This window comes from Pristiophorus japonicus, chromosome 1 (genome assembly GCF_044704955.1).
Source record: "Pristiophorus japonicus isolate sPriJap1 chromosome 1, sPriJap1.hap1, whole genome shotgun sequence".
In the NCBI taxonomy this organism is placed as follows: Eukaryota; Metazoa; Chordata; class Chondrichthyes; family Pristiophoridae; genus Pristiophorus; species Pristiophorus japonicus.
This window is the reverse complement of record NC_091977.1, coordinates 390,719,704-390,743,069: the sequence shown is the minus strand read 5'-3', so window position 1 is coordinate 390,743,069 and position 23,366 is coordinate 390,719,704. Positions and strand designations below refer to the sequence as shown.

The following is a 23,366-nucleotide window of genomic DNA, read 5'->3' as shown; positions in this document are numbered from 1 at the left end:
AGTGTCTTGGAGGAAAGAAAGATAGAGAGGCGGAGAGGTTTAGGCAGGGAGTTCTAGAGCTTGGGGCCTCAACAACAGAAGGCACAACCACCAATGGTTGAACGATTACAATCGGGGATGCTCAGCAGGGCAGAATTAGAGGAGCGCAGACATCTCGTGGGGTTGTGTTGCTGGAGAAGATTACAGAGATAGGGAGGGTGAGGCCATGGAGGGATTCGAAAATAAGGATGAGAATTTTGAAATCGAGGTGTTGCTTAACCGGAGGCCAATGTAAGTCAGCGAGCACAGGGTTGATTTGTGAGCGAGACTTCGTGAGAGTTAGGACACAGGCAGCCAAGTTTTCGATCACCTCCAGTTTACGTAGGGTAGAATGTAGGACGCCAGCCAGGAGTGCATTGGAATAGTCAAGTCGAGAGATAACAAAGGCATGGATGAGGGTTTCAGCAGCGGATGAGCTGAGGCAAGGGCGGAGATGGCCAATGTTACGGAGGTGGAAATAGCGGTCTTAGTTATGCTGCAGATATATGATTGAAAGCTCATTTCAGGGTCAAATGTGACACCAAAGTTGTCAACAGCTTGGTTCAGCCTCAGACAGGAGTTGGGGAGAGGGATAGAGTCCGTGGCTGGGGAACGGAGTTTGTGGCAGGGACCGAAAACAATGGCTTCGGTCTTCCCAATATTCAATTGGAGAAAATTTATGCCCATCCAGAACTGGATGTCGGATAAGCAGTCTGACAATTTAGAGACCGTGGAGGGGTCGTGAGTAGTGGTAGTGAGGTAGAGCTTAGTGTCATCAGCGTACATGTGGAAACTGATGCTGTGTTTTTGGATGATGTTGCCAAGGGGCAACATGTAGATGAGAAATAGGAGGGGACCAAGGATAGATCCTTGGGGGACACCAGAGGTAACAATGCTGGGGCGGGAAGAAAAGCCGTAGCAAGTGATTGGCTACGGTTAGATGGGTAAGAATGGAACCAGGCAAGTGCAGTTCCACTCAGCTGGACAAGGCATAAGGGAGGATTGAACAGTCAACCTTGTCAAAGGCTGCAGACAAGTCAAGAAGGACGAGGAGGAATAGCTTACCTTTGTCATAGTCACAAAGGATGTCATTTGTGACTTTGATGAGAGCCATTTCGGTACTGGGGGAGGCACGGAATCCGGATTGGAGGGATTCAAACATGGAATTGCGGGAAAGATGGCCACAGATTTGGGAGGCGACAACACATTCAAGGACTTTGGAGAGGAAAGAGAGGTTGGAGATGGGGTGGTAGTTTGCAAGGACGGAGGGGTTGAGGGTTGTTTTTTTGAGAAGGATGATGACAGCAGATTTGAGGAAGATGGGGACAGTACCTGAGGAGAAAGAACCATTAACAATATCAGCTAACATGGGAGCCAGAAAAGGAAGTTGGTTGGTCAGCAGTTTGGTGGGAATAGTGTCAAGGGAGCAGGAAGTGGGTCTCATGGACAGGGTGAGCTCGTAAAGGTCATGAGGGAAGATCGGAGAGAAACTGGAGAAAGATGTGCGGCAGGAGGGATCCTTAAAGGAAGTTTAGCCCGGTGAGCTAGGGGAAGGAATGGAAGAGGCAGAGGTGGCCGAACGGACGGTCTTAATCTTAGAGACAAAAAAGTCCATGTGCTCCTCACACTTATTGTCGGAGGTGAGGGTGGAGACTGGGGAGAGGGGTTTAAAAAGGTGGTTTGCAGTGGAGAATAGAAGCCGGGGTTTATCTTTACATTCCAGAATGATTCTGGAATAGTGAGCGATTTTGGCAGATGAGAGCAGGATCCAACAATGTTTGGCGGTGAATGGCTAAACCAGTTATCCATCATATCCGTTCAAGTCTGTGTCCCTTAGACTTAAGGGAGCGAAGATCAGGACTGTACCTTGGGGAACAGCTAGGGTGAGAGAGAGTCATTGTTTGATCAGTGACTCCTCAGAAAGCCTCAGAAGCAATCCATGCAGCATGCTACCCCCCTGGAATAAATCTTGTTTGATGGAATATTGCAGTTTGTTAGATGTGGAATGTTACACTATGCAACACCCAGGATATGTGGCATTAAATTGGAGGATGCTCAGGACATCACATACTACTTGATCACTGACTGAATAATATTATTTCCTATTTTTGTATGGCATGGTTTGGCCTGATGGAGCCTCGGTGTTTTGCAATCAATTGTAATCCTGCACCCTTGAGAAGCTGTCATTATCAAATAAGCCAAGTTGCTGAGGTCTCTACTGCTGCAGCCAAAGTGCAGAGAATGACAGGCCTGACTTAACAGAGCCTCAATGATATTTTGGATACATGACTGGAGTATATAAATGGATTTCATTGGAGAGTAGTGCTGATGGAACCAGTGGTTTAACAAATCGGCCTTAACAAGCTTGAAACTGGCAAAAAAAACATGCTAAATAAAAACAGTTTCCCTTCTTCACCAAACCTCTCCCCAGGCTCTCCTTACCCTAGCTCTGAACCAACGTCTCTCTCCTATCTCCCCACGTGCCCGCTCCGAACTCATCTTGTCCATCAGACCCACTTTTTGCTCCCTTGACCCCATTCCTACTAAACTCGTGAGCACCCAACTTCCTTTCCTGGACTCCATGTGAGCGGATATTGTAAATGTTGTGACATGGATCGGTAGCATAGTGGTTATGTTACTGGACTAGTCATCCAGAGGCCTGGACTAATAATCTGGAAACATGAGCTCAAATCCCACTATGGCAGCTGGGGGATTTAAATTCAGTTAATTAAATAAATCTGGTATCAATAATGAAACTCCTGAATTGTCATAAAAAACAACTGACTCACTAATGTCCTTCAGGGAAGGAAACCTTCCATTCTGACCCTCTCTGGCCTATATGTGACTCCAGACCCACAGCAATGTGGTTGACTCTTAACTGCCCTCTGAAATGGCCTAGCAAGCCACTCAGTTGTATGAAACTGCTGTGACAAAGTCAGCACTTTAGGAGTAACTTCACCACACAGATTGCAGCGGTCCAAGGATGGACAATAAATGTTGGCCTTACCAGTGATGCCCACATTCCAGGAATAAATAAAAACAAATTAGTTGGGAGGGTAGGGATAAAGGATTTGTTCTCTGATTGGCAGGATGTGACCAGGAATATTTCCCCTAATATTTGGAGGGGTGCATGTCCCCTTTAAGGAGCTGCATGGCCCATTCGCAGTTTCACACATATGCAAAATTTAACATGGGATAAACCAATCCCAGGCTACGTGGGACCCGCAGAGAGCAGCACAGCCACGCGGCTTACAAGGAGCGTTTGTGTCAAGTGGTGTTCTCCAGGGCCTTCAGCTTTTCACCTTATATATCAATGACTTGGATGAAGGAATAGAAGTATATCCATAAGTTGTGTGGATGGGAACAAGAAGTTACAAAGGGATATAGAAAGACTAAGTGGGGATGAAGTGACTTCAGGCGATAGTGTATAACAGGCGATATTGGATCAGCTGTCCATTATACACTATTACCCAAAGTTGAAATTACTCACGTGAATGGCCAAAACTATGGCAGATGGAATTTAATATGGGGAAGTGTGAAGTATCCACTTTAGATCTGAGAAAGACAAACTGGAATATTTTATTAATGATGAGAGACGAGGGGCTTGTAATTGCATAGCGACCTGTTTGTGGCACTAACTTTTGCGAGAGCGCAAATGTATCGCCAGGTGAAAAAGATTTGAAGCTGATGGGAACTTCCAGTTTAGCACTCCAAGAGGAAAGTGGAGCACTAAATCAAGTGCAATCACTTCCCTTAGAATGCTAAAGGGAGTGAGAGGGGCGGTATCAGCAGAGCGCTGAGCAATGTTCGGGGCAGCGCTCCAACCTTTGGAGGTTCCTTCTCTCGCTTAAAGGGAAGGGCCGATGCTGGGGTGACTGAGTTTTTCTGCTGTCTGTGTTGGGCCATGGCATCTGCGCTACATCCATAGCAGTCCCAAGCGCTCTAAGAGGGTGCAGGGCTGAGCAATCGCGGGGTCCAAAAAAAGCAAAAAACACCAAACTGGTGAGAGAAATAAATTTTGCCCTACCTGACCACCACTGCCTTTAATTAGCGCTCCCCAAACAGCCAGCCGAGGTGACAATGCCTCCTGCAGCTGCGGTTGCTGATGCCCGGTGATACTGCCGTGGGCGGGAGTGAATATTGTATCCAGGGCACTGCTCACCAGATGATCTCCGGGGCGCAAGTGAGCGAGGCGGTAAGTGTTAGTGCCAGCGCAAAACCACCAGCCAAGTTCATGGGCATCGCTACATTCATAGCGCCCTGCAACACCACATTACCGCTGCCCCACAGGTACTAACTGAAGGCACAAGGCAGGCCATTTTCTCCCCCTCAGTGTTGTGGGGGAGCAGAGGGATTTAGATATCTATGTACACAAATTACTGAAAGCTGATGCACAGGTACAAAAAGTAATCAATAAGGTTAATGGAATGTTGGCCTTTATCTGAAAGGGTTGGAATTCAAAAGTGAGAAAGTGATGCTTTAGTTGTACACAGCCTTAGTCAGACTCCAGCTAGAATACAGCATTCAGTTTTGAGCACTGAATCTCATATATTGGCCTTGGAAAGCGAACAGAGCAGATTGACCAGAATGATACCAGGGCTTAAAGGATTAAATTATGAGGACAGGTTGCATAAACCTGGCTTGTATTATCTTGAATTTAGAAGGTAGAGATTTGAGCTAATCGAGGTATTTAAAATCACAGAATCATACAGCACAGAAGGAGGCCATTTGCCTGCCCTTTCCTCAAAGCCCTGCAAATTTCTCTTTTTCCAGTATATAGACAATTCCCATTTGAAAGTTACTATTGAATGTGCTCCCACCACCCTTTCAGACAATGCATTCCAGATCATATCAAATGATTAAGGGATTGAGCAGGGTAGAAAGAAATGATTTCCTCTGGCGGGGGAATTGAGAACAAGAGGGCATATCCTTAAAATTAGAGCCAGACCATTTAGGTGTGAAATCAGGAAGTATTTTTTCACACAAAGGGCAGTGGAAATTTGGAACTCGCCCCCCTCCCCCCGCCCCCCGCACCGCCCTCCCCCTTCCTCCCACCGCCGCCAAAAGGCTGTGGATGCTGGGTCAATTGAAATTTTCAGAATGGAGTTGGTAGAGTTTTATTAGGTGAGGATTTGGAACAAACAGGTAAATTAAGTTTAGATAGATATCATCCATGGTGGAACTAGTCAAGGGGCTGAATGGCCTACTCTTCTTCCTAAATGGCTCCCTCTACTCAGGTACTGTCTCCCTCCTTTCAAAAGTGCCATCATCATCCCCTCCTTAAAAATCTACCCTTCATCCCTCTGTATTAAAAACCACCAACCTTCCTTTCCTTTCTACAGTTCTTGATCATGTGGTTATCACTCAAATCCATGCCCATCCTTCCCACAACTCTCTGTTTGAATTTCTCCAATCAGTCTCCACCCCTGCTACAGCACTGAAACAGCTATAAGCAAGTAAAAGATGACAGCCTCCGTGACTGTGACCTTGGTACATTATCTTTCCTCATCCGAACCAACGTCTCTGCAGCCTTTGACAGAATCGACCACACCATCATTCTCTAACGCCTTTCTTCTATTGTCCAGCTCAGTAGAATTGTCCTTGCTTGGTTCCACTGTTAATTATCTGATTGTAGCCAGAGCATCCCCAGTAATGGCTTCTCTTTTTACCTTTGGAAACCCCAAGAATCTATCCTTGGTCTGATTCGTTTCCTCATCTATATCATCATCATAGGCGGTCCCTCGAATGAGGATGACTTGCTTCCACAAGAGTTCACAGATGCTTCAATGAAGGACCTGATGCTCCAGTCCTGAACTCAATTGAGGGGGTGGAAAATGCCTGTGTATGGACTTTTTTAACGTGTGGTGACCGTTGCACACCGGCCACCATACGGGCTCGACAGAGCTAGGCCTTTATCCAGTGGCAAGGGTTGAACCAGGATGACTGGAGACCAGCTCTGCTGCATGGACCTAGTGCACACACATATATCGCAGTGTGGGCTGGCCCATGCTGCCTCTGAGCCCTCGGCTCTTCTGGGCCCCGTACCCTCATTCGCCGCACTTAATCCACGATGTTCCAAGATGGTGGATACACGTCTGTCACTGGATAACACATGTAGTAATTGTGAGTACAAGTCTGTCACTATACAACACTTGTGTAATAATTGTGGATACAAGTCTGTCACTATACAACACCAGCATACCATACGGGTGGGCATTGTTCCCTTCAATCTATTTTTGGTGTGTGGCCCGTTCAATATATCGGGCATGCGCGGTTTTTCCTATTTAAAAGCCAGTGAGTCATCTATATACTGCCCTTTGGCAACATCATTTGCAAGACATGGCTAGCTGCCAACACCCAGCTCTACCATTCCATCACATCTCTCAACCCCTCCACTGCCTGTGTTGTCAGACTGCTTGTCTGATATCCAGTCATGGATGAGATGCAATTTCCTTCCAGTTGAACACTGAAAAGACTGAAACCATCGTCTTTGATCCGACCCACAAACTCTGAACGCTCACCAGCAATTCCATCTCCGGCCACTATCTCAGGCTGAATCAGACTGTTTGCAACTCACTATCCTATTCGACCCAGTGTTGAACTTCCAATCCCATACACTATCCAGAACAAAGAATGCCTACTTCCACCATTGTAATATTGCCTTCCTCAGCTCATCCTTTGCTTTTTCATCACCGGCTCCTTCCAGGCTACTGCATGAGGACATCTTCCACAGCTACAAGTCTGCAGTGCACAGCTGCATAAGTCAGGTCACAAATACGCTCTTTACCTTTGCGATGGTGGCCAACAGCCAGAATGAGAGAGCTCTGATATTTCCAGCAGTGGCGGGCTTCCTCGTGTCACGGGCATAACAGATTACTCTCCTGAAGCCATCTGGTATAAGAAAATGAGCCAAAAGCTTATGTGAATAGGATTGGCATCCACTCCATCCACGTTTAACTGGTATGTGATCACAGATGAAGGATAATGCAAGTCTGCACCAGTTTCATTGGCAGCTGCCATGACGCGTAATTCTGTGACACTCATCCATTTTTTTCACCCATCCAGGATGGCAACGAGAGGAGAAGGAATATTAGATGTAGTCCTTACTACTAGGGGGATCAAAGGGTATGGCGAGAAAGCAGGTATGGGGTACTGAGGTTGCATGTTCAGCCATGAACTCATTGAATAGCGGTGCAGGCTCGAAGGGCCGAATGGCCTACTCCTGCACCTATTTTCTGTGTTTCTATGTTTCTATCTCCTGCCAAAATCCTTATTCATGCCTTGGTCACTTTAAGATACGACTATGTAGTTTCCTGGCCAAACTTACATCATCCACACTCTGTAAACTATAGTTTATCCAATGCTTTGCTGCCGTATCCTATTCCGCACCAGGTCTTATTCAGCCCAGTCCTCACTGACCTACATTGGATCTCAGTCCCCAAAGCCTAAAACGTAAACTTCTCATCCTCATGTTTATATCACTTCAGAGTTTTTCCCCTTCCTATCTCTGTTAGCTCCTCCAGTCCGACAACACCCACCCCACCATTCCACAAATCTCCTTTCCTCTGACTCTAGCTTTTTGTGCTCTTCCCCCACTCGCCCCAATATAGAAATATAGAAACATAGAAAATAGGTGCAGGAGTAGGCCATTTGGCCCTTCAAGCCTGCACCGCCATTCAATAAGATCATGGCTGATCATTCACCTCAGTACCCCTTTCCTGCTTTCTCTCCATACCCCTTGATCCCTTTAGCCGTAAGGTCCATATCTAACTCCCCCTTGAATATATCCAATGAACTGGCATCAACATCTCTGCCGTAGGGAATGCCACAGATTAACAACTCTCTAAGTGAAGAAGTTTCTCCTCATCTCAGTCCTAAATGGCTTACTCCTTATCCTTAGACTATGTCCCCTGGTTCTGGACTTCTCCAACATTGGGAACATTCTTCCTGCATCTAACCTGTCCAGTCCCGTCAGCATTTTAAATGTTTCACTGCCTGCCATTCTGAAAAGAACCCATTAATCCCAACTCTCTGCTCCCTGTCTGCCAACCAGTTCTCTATCCACATCAGTACATTACCCCAATACCATGTGCTTTAATTTTGCACACCAATCTCTTGTATGGGACCTTGTCAAAAGTTTTTTGAAAGTCCAAATACACCACATCCACTGGTTCTCCCTTGTCCACTCTACAAGTTACATCCTCAAAAGATTCTAGAAGAATCCCTTTCATAAATCCATGCTAACTTGGGCCGATCCTGTCACTGCTTTCCAAATGTGCTGCTATTTCATCTTTAATAATTGATTCCAACATTTTCCCCTCGACTGATGTCAGGCTAACCGGACTATAATTACCCGTTTTCTCTCTCCCTCCTTTCTTTCTTAAAATATGGTGTGACATTAGCTACCCTCCAGTCCATAGGAACCGATCCAGAGTTGATAGACTGTTGGAAAATGATCACCAGTGCATCCACTATTTCGAGGGCCACTTCCTTAAGTACTCTGGGATGCAGACTATCAGGCCCCGGGGACTTAACGGCCTTCAATCCCATCAATTTCCTGAACACCATTTCCCACCGTTTCCCAGGATTTCCTTCAGTTTCTCCTTCTCACTAGAACCTCGGTCTCCTAGTATTTCCGGAAGGTTATTTGTGCCTTCCTTCGTGAAGACAGAACCAAAGTACATAGAAACATAGAAAATAGGTGCAGGAGTAGGCCATTCAGCCCTTCTAGCCTGCACCGCCATTCAATGAGTTCATGGCTGAACATGCAACTTCAGTACCCCATTCCTGCTTTCTCGCCATACCCCTTGATCCCCCGAGTAGTAAGGACTTCATCTAACTCCCTTTTGAATATATTTAGTGAATTGGCCTCAACAACTTTCTGTGGTAGAGAATTCCACAGGTTCACCACTCTCTGGGTGTAGAAGTTTCTCCTCATCTCGGTCCTAAATGGCTTACCCCTTATCCTTAGACTGTGACCCCTGGTTCTGGACTTCCCCAAAATTGGGTACATTCTTCCTGCATCTAACCTGTCTAAACCCGTCAGAATTTTAAACGTTTCTATGAGGTCCCCTCTCATTCTTCTGAACTCCAGTGAATACAAGCCCAGTTGATCCAGTCTTTCTTGATAGGTCAGTCCCACCATCCCGGGAATCAGTCGGGTGAATCTTCGCTGCACTCCCTCAATAGCAAGAATGTCCTTCCTCAAGTTAGGAGACCAAAACTGTACACAATACTCCAGGTGTGGCCTCACCAAGGCCCTGTACAACTGTAGCAACACCTCCCGGCCCCTGTACTCAAATCCCCTCGCTATGAAGGCCAACATGCCATTTGCTTTCTTAACCGCCTGCTGTACCTGCATGCCAACCTTCAATGACTGATGTACCATGACACCCAGGTCTCATTGCACCTCCCCTTTTCCTAATCTGTCACCATTCAGATAATAGTCTGTCTCTCTGTTTTTGGCACCAAAGTGGATAACCTCACATTTATCCACATTATACTTCATCTGCCATGCATTTGCCCACTCACCTAACCTATCCAAGTCACTCTGCAGCCTCATAGCATCCTCCTCGCAGCTCACACTGCCACCCAACTTAGTGTCATCCGCAAATTTGGAGATACTACATTTAATCCCCTCATCTAAATCATAATGTACAATGTAAACAGCTGGGGAACCCCAGCACAGAACCTTGCGGTACCCCACTAGTCACTGCCTGCCATTCTGAAAAGTACCCATTTACTCCTACTCTTTGCTTCCTGTCTGACAACCAGTTCTCAATCCAAGTCAGCACACTACCCCCAATCCCATGCGCTTTAACTTTGCACATTAATCTCTTGTGTGGGACCTTGTCGAAAGCCTTCTGAAAGTCCAAATATACCACATCAACTGGTTCTCCCTTGTCCACTTTACTGGAAACATCCTCAAAAAATTCCAGAAGGTTTGTCAAGCATGATTTCCCTTTCACAAATCCATGCTGACTTGGACCTATCATGTCACCATTTTCCAAATGCACTGCTGTGACATCCTTAATAATTGATTCCATCATTTCACCCACTACTGAGGTCAAGCTGACCAGTCTATAATTCCCTGTTTTCTCTCTCCCTCCTTTTTTAAAAAGTGGGGTTACATTGGCTACCCTCCACTCCATAGGAACTGATCCAGAGTCAATGGAATGTTGCAAAATGACTGTCAATGCATCCACTATTTCCAAGCCCACCTCCTTAAGTACTCTGGGATGCAGTCCATCAGGATCTGGGGATTTATCGGCCTTCAATCCCATCAATTTCCCCAACACAATTTCCCGACTAATAAGGATTTCCCTCAGTTCCTCCTCCTTAGTAGACCCTCTGACCCCTTTTATATCCGGAAGGTTGTTGGTGTCCTCCTTAGTGAATACCAAACCAAAGTACTTGTCCAATTCGTCTGCCATTTCTTTGTTCCCAGTTATGACTTCCCCTGATTCTGACTGCAGGGGACCTACGTTTGTCTTTACTAACCTTTTTCTCTTTACATACCTATAGAAACTTTTGCAATCCGCCTTAATGTTCCCTGCAAGCTTCTTCTCGTACTCCATTTTCCCGCCCTAATCAAACCCTTTGTCCTCCTCTGCTGAGTTCTAAATTTCTCCCAGTCCCCAGCTTCACTGCTATTTCTGGCCAATTTGTATGCCACTTCCTTGGCTTTAATACTATCCCTGATTTCCCTTGATAGCCACGGTTGAGCCACCTTCCCTTTTTTTTATTTTTTACGCCAGACAGGAATGTACAATTGTTGTAGTTCATCCATGCGGTCTCTAAATGTCTGCCATTGCCCATCCACAGTCAATCCCTTAAGTATCATTCGCCAATCTATCCTAGCCAATTCACGCCTCATACCTTCAAAGTTACCCTTCTTTAAGTTCTGGACCATGGTCTCTGAATTAACTGTTTCATTCTCCATCCTAATGTAGAATTCCACCATATTATGGTCACTCTTCCCCAAGGGGCCTCGCACAATGAGATTGCTAATTAATCCTCTCTCATTACACAACACCCAGTCTAAGATGGCCTCCCCCCTCGTTGGTTCCTCGACATATTGGTCTAGAAAACCATCCCTTATGCACTCCAGGAAATCCTCCTCCACCGTATTGCTTCCAGTTTGGCTCGCCCAATCTATGTGCATATTAAAGTCACCCATTATAACTGCTGCACCTTTATTGCATGCACCCCTAATTTCCTGTTTGATACCCTCCCCAACATCACTACTACTGTTTGGAGGTCTGTACACAACTCCCACTAATGTTTTTTGCCCTTTGGTGTTCTGCAGCTCTACCCATATAGATTCCACATCATCCAAGCTAATGTCCTTCCTAACTATTGCATTAATCTTCTCTTTGACCAGCAATGCTACCCCACCTCCTTTTCCTTTTATTCTATCCTTCCTGAATGTTTAATACCCCTGGATGTTGAGTTCCCAGCCCTGATCATCCTGGAGCCACGTCTCCGTAATCCCAATCACATCATATTTGTTAACATCTATTTGCACAGTTAATTCATCCACCTTATTGCGGATACTCCTTGCATTAAGACACAAAGCCTTCAGGCTTGTTTTTTTAACACCTTTTGTCCTTTTAGAATTTTGCTGTACAGTGGCCCTTTTTGTTCTTTGCCTTGGGTTTCTCTGCCCTCCACTTTTCCTCATCTCCTTTCTGTCTTTTGCTTTTGCCTCCTTTTTGTCTCCCTCTGTCTCCCTGCATTGGTTCCCATCCCTCTGCCATATTAGTTTAACTCCTCCCCAACAGCACTAGCAAACACTCCCCCTCGGACATTGGTTCCGGTCCTGCCCAGGTGCAGACCGTCCGGTTTGTACTGGTCCCACCTCCCCCAGAACCGGTTCCAATGCCCCAGGAATTTGAATCCCTCCCTGCTGCACCACTGCTCAAGCCACGTATTCATCTGCGCTATCCTGCGATTCCTACTCTGACTAGCACGTGGCACTGGTAGCAATCCCGAGATTACTACTTTTGCGGTCCTACTTTTTAATTTAGCTCCTAGCTCCTTAAATTCGTTTCATAGGACCTCATCCCTTTTTTTACCTATATCGTTGGTACCAATGTGCACCACGACAACTGGCTGTTCTCCCTCCCTTTTCAGAATGTCCTGCACCCGCTCCGAGACATCCTTGACCCTTGCACCAGGGAGGCAACATACCATCCTGGAGTCTCGGTTGCGGCCGCAGAAACGCCTATCTATTCCCCTCACCATTGAATCCCCTATCACTATCGCTCTCCCACTCTTTTTCCTGCCCTTCTGTGCAACAGAGCCAGCCACGGTGCCATGAACTTGGCTGCTGCTGCCCTCCCCTGATGAGTCATCCCCCCCAACAGTACTCAAAGCGGTGTATCTGTTTTGCAGGGGGATGACCACAGGGGACTCCTGCACTACCTTCCTTGCACTACTCTTCCTTTAACTGGTATTATTTAACTGGTCCACCATTTCTTGTTCCCCATTGTAAATTCACCTGTATCTGACTGCAAGGGACCTACGTTTGTTTTCACTAATCTTTTTCTTTTCACACACCTGTAGAAGCTTTTGCAGTCAGTTTTTATGTTCCCAGCAAGCTTCCTCTCATACTCTATTTTCCCTCTCCTAATTAAACCCTTTGTCCTCCTCTGCTGTATTACAATATTGACAGCTGTGCCTTCAGCCATCTCGGCCCTATGCTCTAGAATTGCCTCCCTACATCCCTCTGTCTCTCCACCTGTCTCTCCTCCTTTAAAAGCCTCCTTGAAATCCATCTCTTTGACCAACCACTTTATATATATCCTTCTTTGGCTCGGAGTCCATTTTTATCTGATAGTACCTTGAGACTTTTTTTCCCCCATGTTATAGGCACTATATAAATGCAAATTGTTGTTGTTTGTGATGCTAAAGATTTTAAATTAATCTGCAGCTGAAATTGCTGCTGTTAATTCAATTTTTGATGTTCCCTGCTGAATTTAGCATCTACTGCAGTGGATGTTTGGCTTATGCATTCACATTAAACCCTCTACCTGAAGCATACGGCCCATTACTGCATTCATCTACCAACTGGAATGAAGAGACTGGGGGCCCGAAATTCACTGTCCCTGAAGGGACAGCTACCGAGGAGTTTGGGCGGTCGATCGAAAAAAACCGAGGTACTTTTCCCTTCCTGAGCCATATTCAGTTTGGGGAGGATTTCAGCGGTGTTCAATTCCGCCGGACACGGCGTGGTGAAGCTGCTGTAAAGGAAGGTTTCCAGCGGTGAGCTCTGCAGGGTGTGGGCCACTGGAAAGGGACTGCCACAGCAAAATTCACAGAGGGAAAGGACTTTTCCCGGCAATGCCCTCATGAGGTTTTCGATGCGGTGCTCAAACGCAACACCACTGGGGCTGCTCAGAGGTTTGCACATACCCCTGTACTTTTGTACAACTTTCAGGTCTGACTCTTTAGTGGAGGCCTGTGGGCTGCAGAGACCTGCTTGGCAGGGTTCACCCTGAGGACTGGAGGAGTGTTGGGAGGGTGACACCTGATACACCTGTTCAGAAGCAGGGCGGCACGCAGGGGAAAGTGTGGCCGTCAACACCGTGCAGAGAGGCAGCGGGCAAGGGAGGCAGCAGCCATGATTCGTTCATTCTGCGCCAGACCAGTGTGCCCGCCGTTTTCATCGGACCGAATCAGGATTGTGGTTGGCTGCTTGGGAACAAGGGATACCCCCTGTCCACTTGGCTGCTCACTCCACTGCGGAACCCCAGGAAAGTGCCAGAGCATCCAGACAATGATGCTCATTGTGCCACCAGGTGCATCCTTGAGCAGAGATTCCGGTGCCTGGTCCGCTCTGGTGGCACCTTGCTGTACTCTCCAACAGGTCTCCATTATCGTCATGGTTTGCTGCAAGCTGCACAACCTGGCCATCATGAGGGGACAGCCGCTGGAGGTCAAGCCAGCAGTACCACCTGAGGAGGAGGAGAAGAAGGAGTTGGCACAGAAGGAGGAGGAGGATCCCTGTCACCCCAGAGCTAGGAGGCGTCGACCCATCACCACCCTGAAAGTGCCGGGTGCAGACTGGCCAATATCCTCCTTGGAAGGTGTGTCCTCACATATATGGAGGTGCCTGATACCTCCCCTGCAATCTCCCTCCATGCATTATGTACTGCTTGTCTGCCACGTCTCCCCACATCAGGAAACAGTATTCTTCTTCTGTCCTCCACACCGTCCATCAATGTCTCCAGCTCTGTATCAGTGAACCTGTTGGCTCTCCTTGCACCTCTTGCACCACCCATCCTTCCAAACTCCTTCCTCCCTCAGGGCCCTGCTGCAAACCTTGGCCTTTAAAAAAGCCAGAGTGCAGCTGGCTCATTAGAAATCCTTACCTGCATGTTGAATTTCTCAGTGGTAATAACGCTCAAATTAAGACAGCCACACCGCTAAAAAATCCACTTTGGAAGGGTTTATTAGCTCTGGAACCCATTTGTTCACTTTTGGAGCTGAATATGGGGTGGACCAGCCACAAAAAAATTTCAGCGCTAACGGCCACAAAAAGGTGGGGGGAGAACTAGCTTTCCAGCGGTACTGAATTTCGAGCCCTGGGTGCTAGCATTCACTGTGGTGGTATTGAGTACATTGATGTTCCATAGAAAAGCATGGAAGAAATACATAGAAGTTACAACATGGATATAGTGCATTTGGCCCAACCCGTCCATGTCAGTGTACCTTCCATACAAGCAAATAGTCCTAATCAAATTTACTCACCCTGTTCCCAAATCCATTGGCCCCCTTTTCCTTCATCCACCTAGCCAATCTTGAATGTTAACATTGATTCTGCCTCAACTACTAACCCTGGAAGTGAATTCCACTGCCTCACAATTTCTCCCCATGAAGATGTTTCTCCTGCCCTCTGTTCTAAATGGTCCCTCGTTCTAGAACTCATAACTACTGGAAATTGCCTTCTTCAATCTATCCAGTCCCATCCTTTCACAACTGAAACACTTCTAACATATTGCTCCATAATTTTAAAAAGCCCCAATTTTTTAAGTCTTTCTTCATATATGTTATCCTTATAGCAGGCAGCACACTAGGATTCACCCTCTGAAAAGCCCATTTTAATTCACAGAGACTGCTTTTATTTAAGATTGTGGTAATTGCTACAAAAGGCTATTGGTTATTAATTCCAGTTGTCTTATTACTGTTGTACTGTTAGTCTTATACTCTGCATTTTCTAACTCTACCTGATTTTTCAAATACATTTAATTAATTGTTTTAGCCTCCCAAATATCCAGACTATGAAATATTATCACCTATTTGAAATGAGAGAGGGAGTGTAGCCGAAAAGATGCAAATGCCAAATTGTCGGAGAATTGATCCAGCTATGGAAACTTTCATCAAATTGTTGAATGAGTAAACTGTACCGAAGAACCTGAATATTTAACAACTGCTTATGTCAGTCCTATAGTCAAGGAATGTAAAACATGCACAAAACTATGACATACACCAGGTTTTACAGTATCTTCAGTGCATATCAGACGTGGCTAATTTGCCTTAAATTTTCTTCTCCTCTCCCAACTCCAATTCCGCCCCTTTCTCCCTGGAGCCACAGATTCTTGCAAGGTTACAGTTCCACAGCGGACATCAGCTCTCTCCCTTATACCGCCATAACTCACATACGTGGCACTTCGTGTATATACTAACGCACGTTTGTTGACAGATTACTTGATTGTGATAAGTAATGCAGCCAAGCCTGATATTGCCCTCAATCCAATATCCACAAAAGTGGATAGTCTAGCAGAATAACAATCAGTAGTAGGAATCCTGGCCAGTTTTTCTCCTCCCCAACCCAGGGCGCTGAGTCCATATACTGTTCACACTGCTTCCCAGCTGAGATCAACAAGCCTGTGAGCTACCAATCTCTATTTCTTAATAAGAACATAAGAAATAGGAACAGGAGTAGGCCATACGGCCCCTCAAGCCTGCTCCGCCGTTCAATAAGATCGTGACTGATCTGATTATGGACTCAGCTGCACTTCCCTGCCCGCTCCCCATAACCCCTTATCCCCTTATCGTTTAAGAAACTGTCTATTTCTGTCTTAAATTTATTCAATGTCCCAGCTTCCACAGCTCTCTGAAGCAGCAAATTCCACAGATTTACAACCCTCTGAGAGAAGAAATTTCTCCTCATATCAGTTTTAAATGGGCAGCCTCTTATTCTAAGATCATGATCTAGTTCTAGTCTCCCCTATCAGTGGAATATCTTCTCTGCATCCACCTTGTCAAGCCCCCTCATGATCTTATATGTTGTGATAAGATCACCTCTCATTCTTCTGAAATCGAATGAGTAGAGGCCCAACCTACTCAACCTTTCCTCATAAGTCAACCTCCTCATCTCCAGAATCAACCTAATGAACCTTCTCTGATCTGCCTCCAAAGCAAGTATATCCTTTCACAAATGTGGAAACCAAAACTGCACGCAGTATTCCAGGTGTGGCCTCACCAATACCCTATATATCTGTAGCAAGACTTCCCTGCTTTTATACTCCATCCCCTTTGCAATAAAGGCCAAGATTCCATTGGTCTTCCTGATCACTTGTTGTACCTGCATACTATCCTGTTGTGTTTCATGCACAAGTACCCCCAGGTCCCGCTGTACTGTAGCACTTTGCAATCTTTCTCCATTTAAATAATAACTTGCTCTTTGATTTTTGTTGTTGGACTTGGTGCATTATCCACTGGGCAAGCAGGAGAGTTTCTTCTAATGTCCTTATATACATAAAACAGCAACATTCTACTTGAAACTGCCCATAGAATTGTAAGGTGATTTAAATGAAATTCATTTTCTTTGCAATACTTAAAGAGGCAGGAAAGGCCAGAGGGAAAGCTTTTTGTTCAAAGAACCTCCCCATTTTGTAGAGTTAAAAATAATTCTCATTGAATATTTGAGGTCTGCGAGCCGCTATGAAGCCACAGGGCCTTAGGAAACCATACATTTGTCTAGAAAACCTGCATCTCTAGCTGGAGTGGTTTTCAGGCCAGTTCAAAGCCATAGCTCTGTTGTTTCCTATGGAGCCTCCCCGGGTAGCATGAGGGCTCCGGTCATCAATTATATCAAAAGAGGAGTCTAGATACAAGTGTCTCCAAGCAGGTAAGAAAATTTACATTTTTACAAAAATATTAGCAAAATTCTTCTGAGACTATTATTTTAAACTGGAATATTCGGTAGTATGTTGAAGAAAAAATCTCACTCTACACTTTACTCTTTCCCTACAACTGATTGCAACTGAAGGAAAATCTTATAACAATGAACTATAAAAGCTATATAAAATATTGATAAATTTACAAAATATATTTATGAAATATGGATATATTATGAAATACTTGAACTATGTTTACTATCTTAGATACAGAATTATACAAAACCAGGTAAAGGCAACATATCTCTGCCATCTAAAAATTGTATTTACAAAATAGGTAAGTAACTTTTTAAATTTAATTAATCACCCTGTACTCTTTCTTTTTTGGAATAGAACAAGATGGATAGAGTAAAACCTAGGTAGAAGGACAACATTGAGCTGGATTATTGCTATTACTAATGACACCTTGTCCTTTTTTCATCTTAGTAACATTTCAGAGGTGGAATTTGCCTAAGGGCCTGCTCACTGAGCTGAAACTGAGAATCATATCCTTTATCTGCAGTTTCAATGGGTTTGCTTGATATACAGTGGACCATGACCTTCATAAGACTTTTCACTCCCTCTTACCTGATCCTGAGAAATTGTCTAAAGACTCGTCTGCTGTCGTTGTGGCAATATCACTGCTACTCATTGGTTCTGTTTTGACTGAAAAGCAAACAGAAAAAATGAAACTATTTCAATCATTTGATGAACACTTGTCTTATGTTTTAAAGGAAACTAAAATTACATCTGATATCAATAAGCAAATAGGAGTATTAAACAGGCAGCAGAGAGTATGCTTCCCATTTATAAACATTGAGATATTAGGTTGTATTCTTATTTCACACATCTAGTTTTGAAGTAATGAGATATAGAAGGCGTATGGAAGTAGAGTAGAAAGCTCCAGCAAAAGTGCAAGCACTGGTAGATGGGACAGTCTCCTGCTGTGCTGTGATTTCTTCATTTTTTAAACAACAACAACTTGTATTTATATAGCGCCTTTAACGTAGTAAAACATCCCAAGACGCTTCACAGGAGTGTAATAAAACAAAATTTGACACCGAGCCACATAAGGAGAAATTAGGGCTGATGACCAAAAGCTTGGCTAAAGAGGTAGGTTTTAAGGAGTGTCTTAAAGCAGGAAAGAGAGGTAGAGGGGCAGAGAGGTTTAGGGAGGGAATTCCAGAGCTTAAGAGACCAGAATTAGAAGAGTGCAGATATCTCGGGTTGTGGAGCTGGAGGAAATTTAGAGATAGGGAGGGGCAAGACTCTGGAGGGATTTGAAAACAAGGCTGAGAATTTTAAAATCAAGTCATTGCTTAATCGGGAGCCAATGTAGATCAGTGAGCACAGGAGTGATGAGTGAACGGGACTTGGTGTGTTAGGGCATAGGCTGCAGGGTTTTGAATGACCACAAGTTTACATTTTTTTTAAATTTATTCCATGGGATGTGGGTGTTGCCCTTGAGAAGGTGGTGATGAGCCATCTTCTTGAACCGCTGTTCTTTGTAACGGTTTGGAACAACTGAGTGGCTTGCTAGGCCATTTCAGAGGGAAGTTAAGAGTCAACCACATTGCTGTGGGTCTGGAGTCACATGTAGGCCAGACTGGGTAAGGATCGCAGGTTTCCTTCCTTGAAGGACATAAGTGAACCCGATGGGTAGTTTTATGGTCATAATTATTGATACTTTTTGTTCCAGATTAATTTAATTAACTGAATTTAAATTCCCCAGCTGCCGTGGTGGGATTTGAACTCCTGTCGCTGGATCATTAGTCCAAGCTTCTGGATTACTAGTCCAGTAACACAGCCACTATGCGACCGTTTCTTGTAGGGTAGAACATGGGAGGGTAGTACGTGGGAAGCCAGCCATCGTGCGCTGGAATAGACAAGTTGAGAGAAAACAAAGGTATGGATGAGGGTTTCAGCAACAGATAAGCTGAGGCGGGATGGAGACTGGCAATGTTACGGAAGTGGAAATAGGCGGTCTTAGTTATGGCACAGATAGAAGCTCATTTCAAGCTCAAATATGACACCAAGGTTGTGAACAGTATGCAAGCGCTCCCTAAGCAAGTGCTCTACTCGGAACTCCTACACTGCAAGCGAGCCCCAGGTGGGCAGAGGAAACAATTCAAGGACACCCTTAAAGTCTCCTTGATAAAGTGCAACATCCCCACTGGCACCTGGTAATCCCTTACCCAAGACCACCCAAAGTGGAGGAAGAGCATCCGGGAAGGCGCTGAGCACCTCGAGTCCCGTTGCCGAGAGCATGCAGAAAACAAGCGCAGGCAGCGGAAGGAGCGTGTGGCAAACCAGGCTCCCCGCCCACTCTTTCCTTCAACCACTGTCTGCCCTATCTGTGACAAAAGACTGTAATTCCCGCATTGGACTGTACAGCCACCTGAGAACTCACTTTTAGAGTGGAAGCAAGTCTTCCTCGATTCCGAGGGACTGCCTATGATGATGAACAGTATGGTACATTCTCAGACAGATGTTAGGGAGAGGGAGAGAGTCAGTGGCTGGGGAACGGAGTTTGTGGTGGGGACTGAAGACAGTGGCTTCGGTCTTCCCAATATTTAATTAGAGGGATTTTCTGCTCACCCATGTCAGGCAAGCAGTCTGACAATTTAAAGTCAGTGGAGGGGTTGAGAGAAGTGGTGGTGAGATAGAGCTGGGGGTCATCAGCATACAAGTGAAAACTGACGCTGTCTTTTTGGATGATGTTGCCAAGGGACAGCATATAGATGATAAATAGAAGGGGGCCAAGGATAGATCCTTGGGGGACACCAGAGGTAACGATGCAGAAGTGGGAAGAGAAGCCATTGCAGGAGATTTTCTGGCTACAATTTGTTAAATAAGAATGGAACCAGGCGAGTGCAGCCCCACCCAGCTGGACAACGGTGGAGAGGCGTTGGAGGAGGAATGAGTGGTCAATCATGTCATAGGCTGCAATCATTAACAATATCAGCTAACACGGGAGCCAGAAAAGGAAGTTGGGTGGTCAGCAGTTTAGTGGGAATAGGGTCCAAGAAGGAGAAAGTGGGTCTCATGGACAAGATAAGCACGGAGGAGTCATGCGCAGAGATTGGAGAGAAACTGAAGAAAGATGAGAGTTCAGGGATAGAGAAACAGATATATTGAGCACAGAATTGTGATAATTGTCGCTCATTTTTTGGACACTACGAGTGGCCTTCGAACTCCAAAATAGTGTCCGTGATGCATGTGCACACTTGTGGGGCAAATCGCACGGACACCATATTGGTGAGTGCATTGGCACGCATGTAGTAAACGTCCACAGAGGAGGCAGATCATGAAGTCACTCAGCATGCAACGCTGATTTGATGCCAGTTGTGCCATTTTGGAGCTCAACACTCAAGCTAACGACCTCTCAAGCTCACACAGCTGAACACGTGTGCTATTCAAAGAGATCATCAAATGCTTACAGGTTAGTTCCTAGTTGATTTCTTCTGGCTGTTGCTATGATTATAAAAGTGTTTGCTGCTTTCTATAGTTGTTTCAAGTTGTAAAGGTCTACAGGGAGATATGGCAGGTGCCAAAAGACTTTTTGATGACTTCAAGGCTTCTGCACAAACCAGTCACTCCCAGATATGGGTGCACTAGTAGACATTCCCCTTGGAATACAGCATGACTTTAAAAATGAAGAGAGGCCACGCAGAACAGAACAAGCTGCTGGAAGAGAGAGGAGGAGGTGATGGAGAAGGGTTAACAGCAGGAGGCCATATTGCCCAGGGTGTTCAGGGAGCAATTCTCCCACCTCAGCAAGGAACGATGTGTCAGATATCTGCATTTCAGTAAGGATATCCTCACTGAAATCTGTCACGTGCTGTCAAGGACCACATTCACAGTGGTTTTTGAAGGTGATCGTGGCCATGAACCTTCATGCATTTGGCTCCTTCCAGGCTGGAGCTGGAGCGATCTGCAACATCTCGTAGTCCACTGTTGCATCAGGAAAGTCTATTCAAAGAGAGCTGACCACATTTAATTCTCTCTTGCCAGAGACCAGCAGACAAAGCGAGCACACCGCTTTGCTAGGATTACAGGCTTTCCCATGGTACAGGGTTCCCATGACTGCACGCACATTGCTTTGCTGGTAACGCATGTCGACTCTGCAATATACTGGAACCGAAAGGGATTCCACTCACCAATGACCAGCTAGTGGACAAACCTAGGCAGCGAATCATGTGGTCAATGCCAGGTATCCTGGAAGCAGTCATGATGCCTTCATTCTGCGACAGTCCGCAGTACCAGCTGCATTTCAGCAAACCAAAGGGTGGCTACTGGGCAACAAGGGCTATCCACTGATGACATTGCTCACGACTCCGATGTGCAACCCACATGGACAGCATGCATACAATGAAAGCCATGTTGCCACACAAAATTAAATAGAACAGACCATTGGTATTCTGAAATAACGCTTCTTCCATATGGACTGATCTGGAGGAGCCCTGCAGTACTCGCCAGAGCGGCTGCCAAGATTTGTGGTGGTCTGCTGCAGGCTACACAACCTCGCCATGATGAGGGCACATCCCTTGCCACCAGGTATATGGCAAGTAGCTGAGGAGGAGGAGAAAAAGGAAGAAGAGGAAGAGAGAAGGCAACCCAGACAGACCCTTTCTATCTATATTGTCTATCAAGAACATGTCCGAGTGCGATACCAGTAACTGCAACCCCAATCCCCCATTCAGCAACAGGCCCACACCTAACTTTCCCTCGGTCACAGACCTTCACAGCATTTGCTTGGTCACAAGCAAAAATAAAAGCAATCACAAAATAAACATTCCAATTATCAATCATGTCATACTTCAGACAAACAAAAACTAATCACCCTTGTGCATTCTGTATTTTTCTGAGAGTGGGCAGCAGGTTCATGCTCCATGGAGCCACTGCCACTCCCTCGAGCTGGTGCCTCAGCGATCCTAGTAATCTGCTGGAGGAGATTGCTGGACTGTGGTGACATCCTGCAAGGTGAACAGGACTGGGAATGAAATATTCACAGAAACATATAGAAACATAGGTGCAGGAGTAGGCCATTCGGCCCTTTGAGCCTGCACCGCCATTCAATGAGTTCATGGCTGAACATGCAACTTCAGTACCCCATTCCTGCTTTCTCGCCATACCCCTTGATTCCCCCTAGTCGTAAGGACTACATCTAACTCCTTTTTGAATATATTTAGTGAATTGGCCTCAACAACTTTCTGTGGTAGAGAATTCCACAGGTTCACCACTCTCTGGGTGAAGAAGTTTCTCCTCATCTCGGTCCTAAATGGCTTACCCCTTGTCCTTAGACTGTGACCCCTGGTTCTGGACTTCCCCAACATTGGGAACATTCTTCCTGCATCTAACCTGTCTAAACCCGTCAGAATTTTAAACGTTTCGATGAGATCCCCTCTCATTCTTCTGAACTCCAGTGAATACAAACCCGGTTGATCCAATTTTTATTGATATGTCACTCCCGCCATCCCGGGAATCAGTCTGGTGAACCTTCGCTGCACTCCCTCAATAGCAAGAATGTCCTTCCTCAAGTTAGGAGACCAAAACTGTACACAATACTCCAGGTGTGGCCTCACCAAGGCCCTGTACAACTGTAGTAACAACTCCCTGCCCCTGTACTCAAATCCCCTCACTATGAAGGCCAACATGCCATTTGCTTGCTTAACCGCCTGCTGTACCTGCATGCTAACCTTCAATGACTGATGTACCATGACACCCAGGTCTTGTTGCACCTCCTCTTTTCCTAATCTGTCACCATTCAGATAATAGTCTGTCTCTCTGTTTTTACCACCAAAGTGGATAAACTCACATTTATCCACATTATACTTCATCTGCCATGCATTTGCCCACTCACCTAACCTATCCAAGTCACTCTGCAGCCTCATAGCATCCTCCTCGCAGCTCACACTGCCACCCAACTTAGTGTCATCCGCAAATTTGGATATACTACATTTAATCCCCTCGTCTAAATCATTAATGTACAGTGTAAACAGCTGGGGCCCCAGCACAGAACCTTGTGGTACCCCACTAGTCACTGCCTGCCATTCTGAAAAGTACCCATTTACTCCTATCTGACAACCAGTTCTCAATCCATGTCAGCACACTACCCCCAATCCCATATGCTTTAACTTTGCACATTAATCTCTTGTGTGGGACCTAGTCGAAAGCCTTTTG

At 45.6% G+C, this 23,366-nt stretch overlaps 1 protein-coding gene across 15 annotated transcripts in view; it reads right to left on the bottom strand.

Moving 5' to 3' along the window:
- eya1 (EYA transcriptional coactivator and phosphatase 1) overlaps positions 1-23,366 on the bottom strand; it is a 287,775-nt gene that overhangs the window by 224,182 nt on the left and 40,227 nt on the right. For 14 of the 15 annotated variants that reach the window (XM_070891236.1, XM_070891245.1, XM_070891238.1 and 11 more), the window contains one exon: positions 17,772-17,849. In XM_070891236.1, the coding sequence (XP_070747337.1) occupies positions 17,772-17,849 (78 nt within the window). Of the gene's footprint in view, positions 1-17,771; positions 17,850-22,026; positions 22,058-23,366 lie in introns of those variants that run through there. The other variant, XM_070891250.1, reaches the window with a different exon arrangement.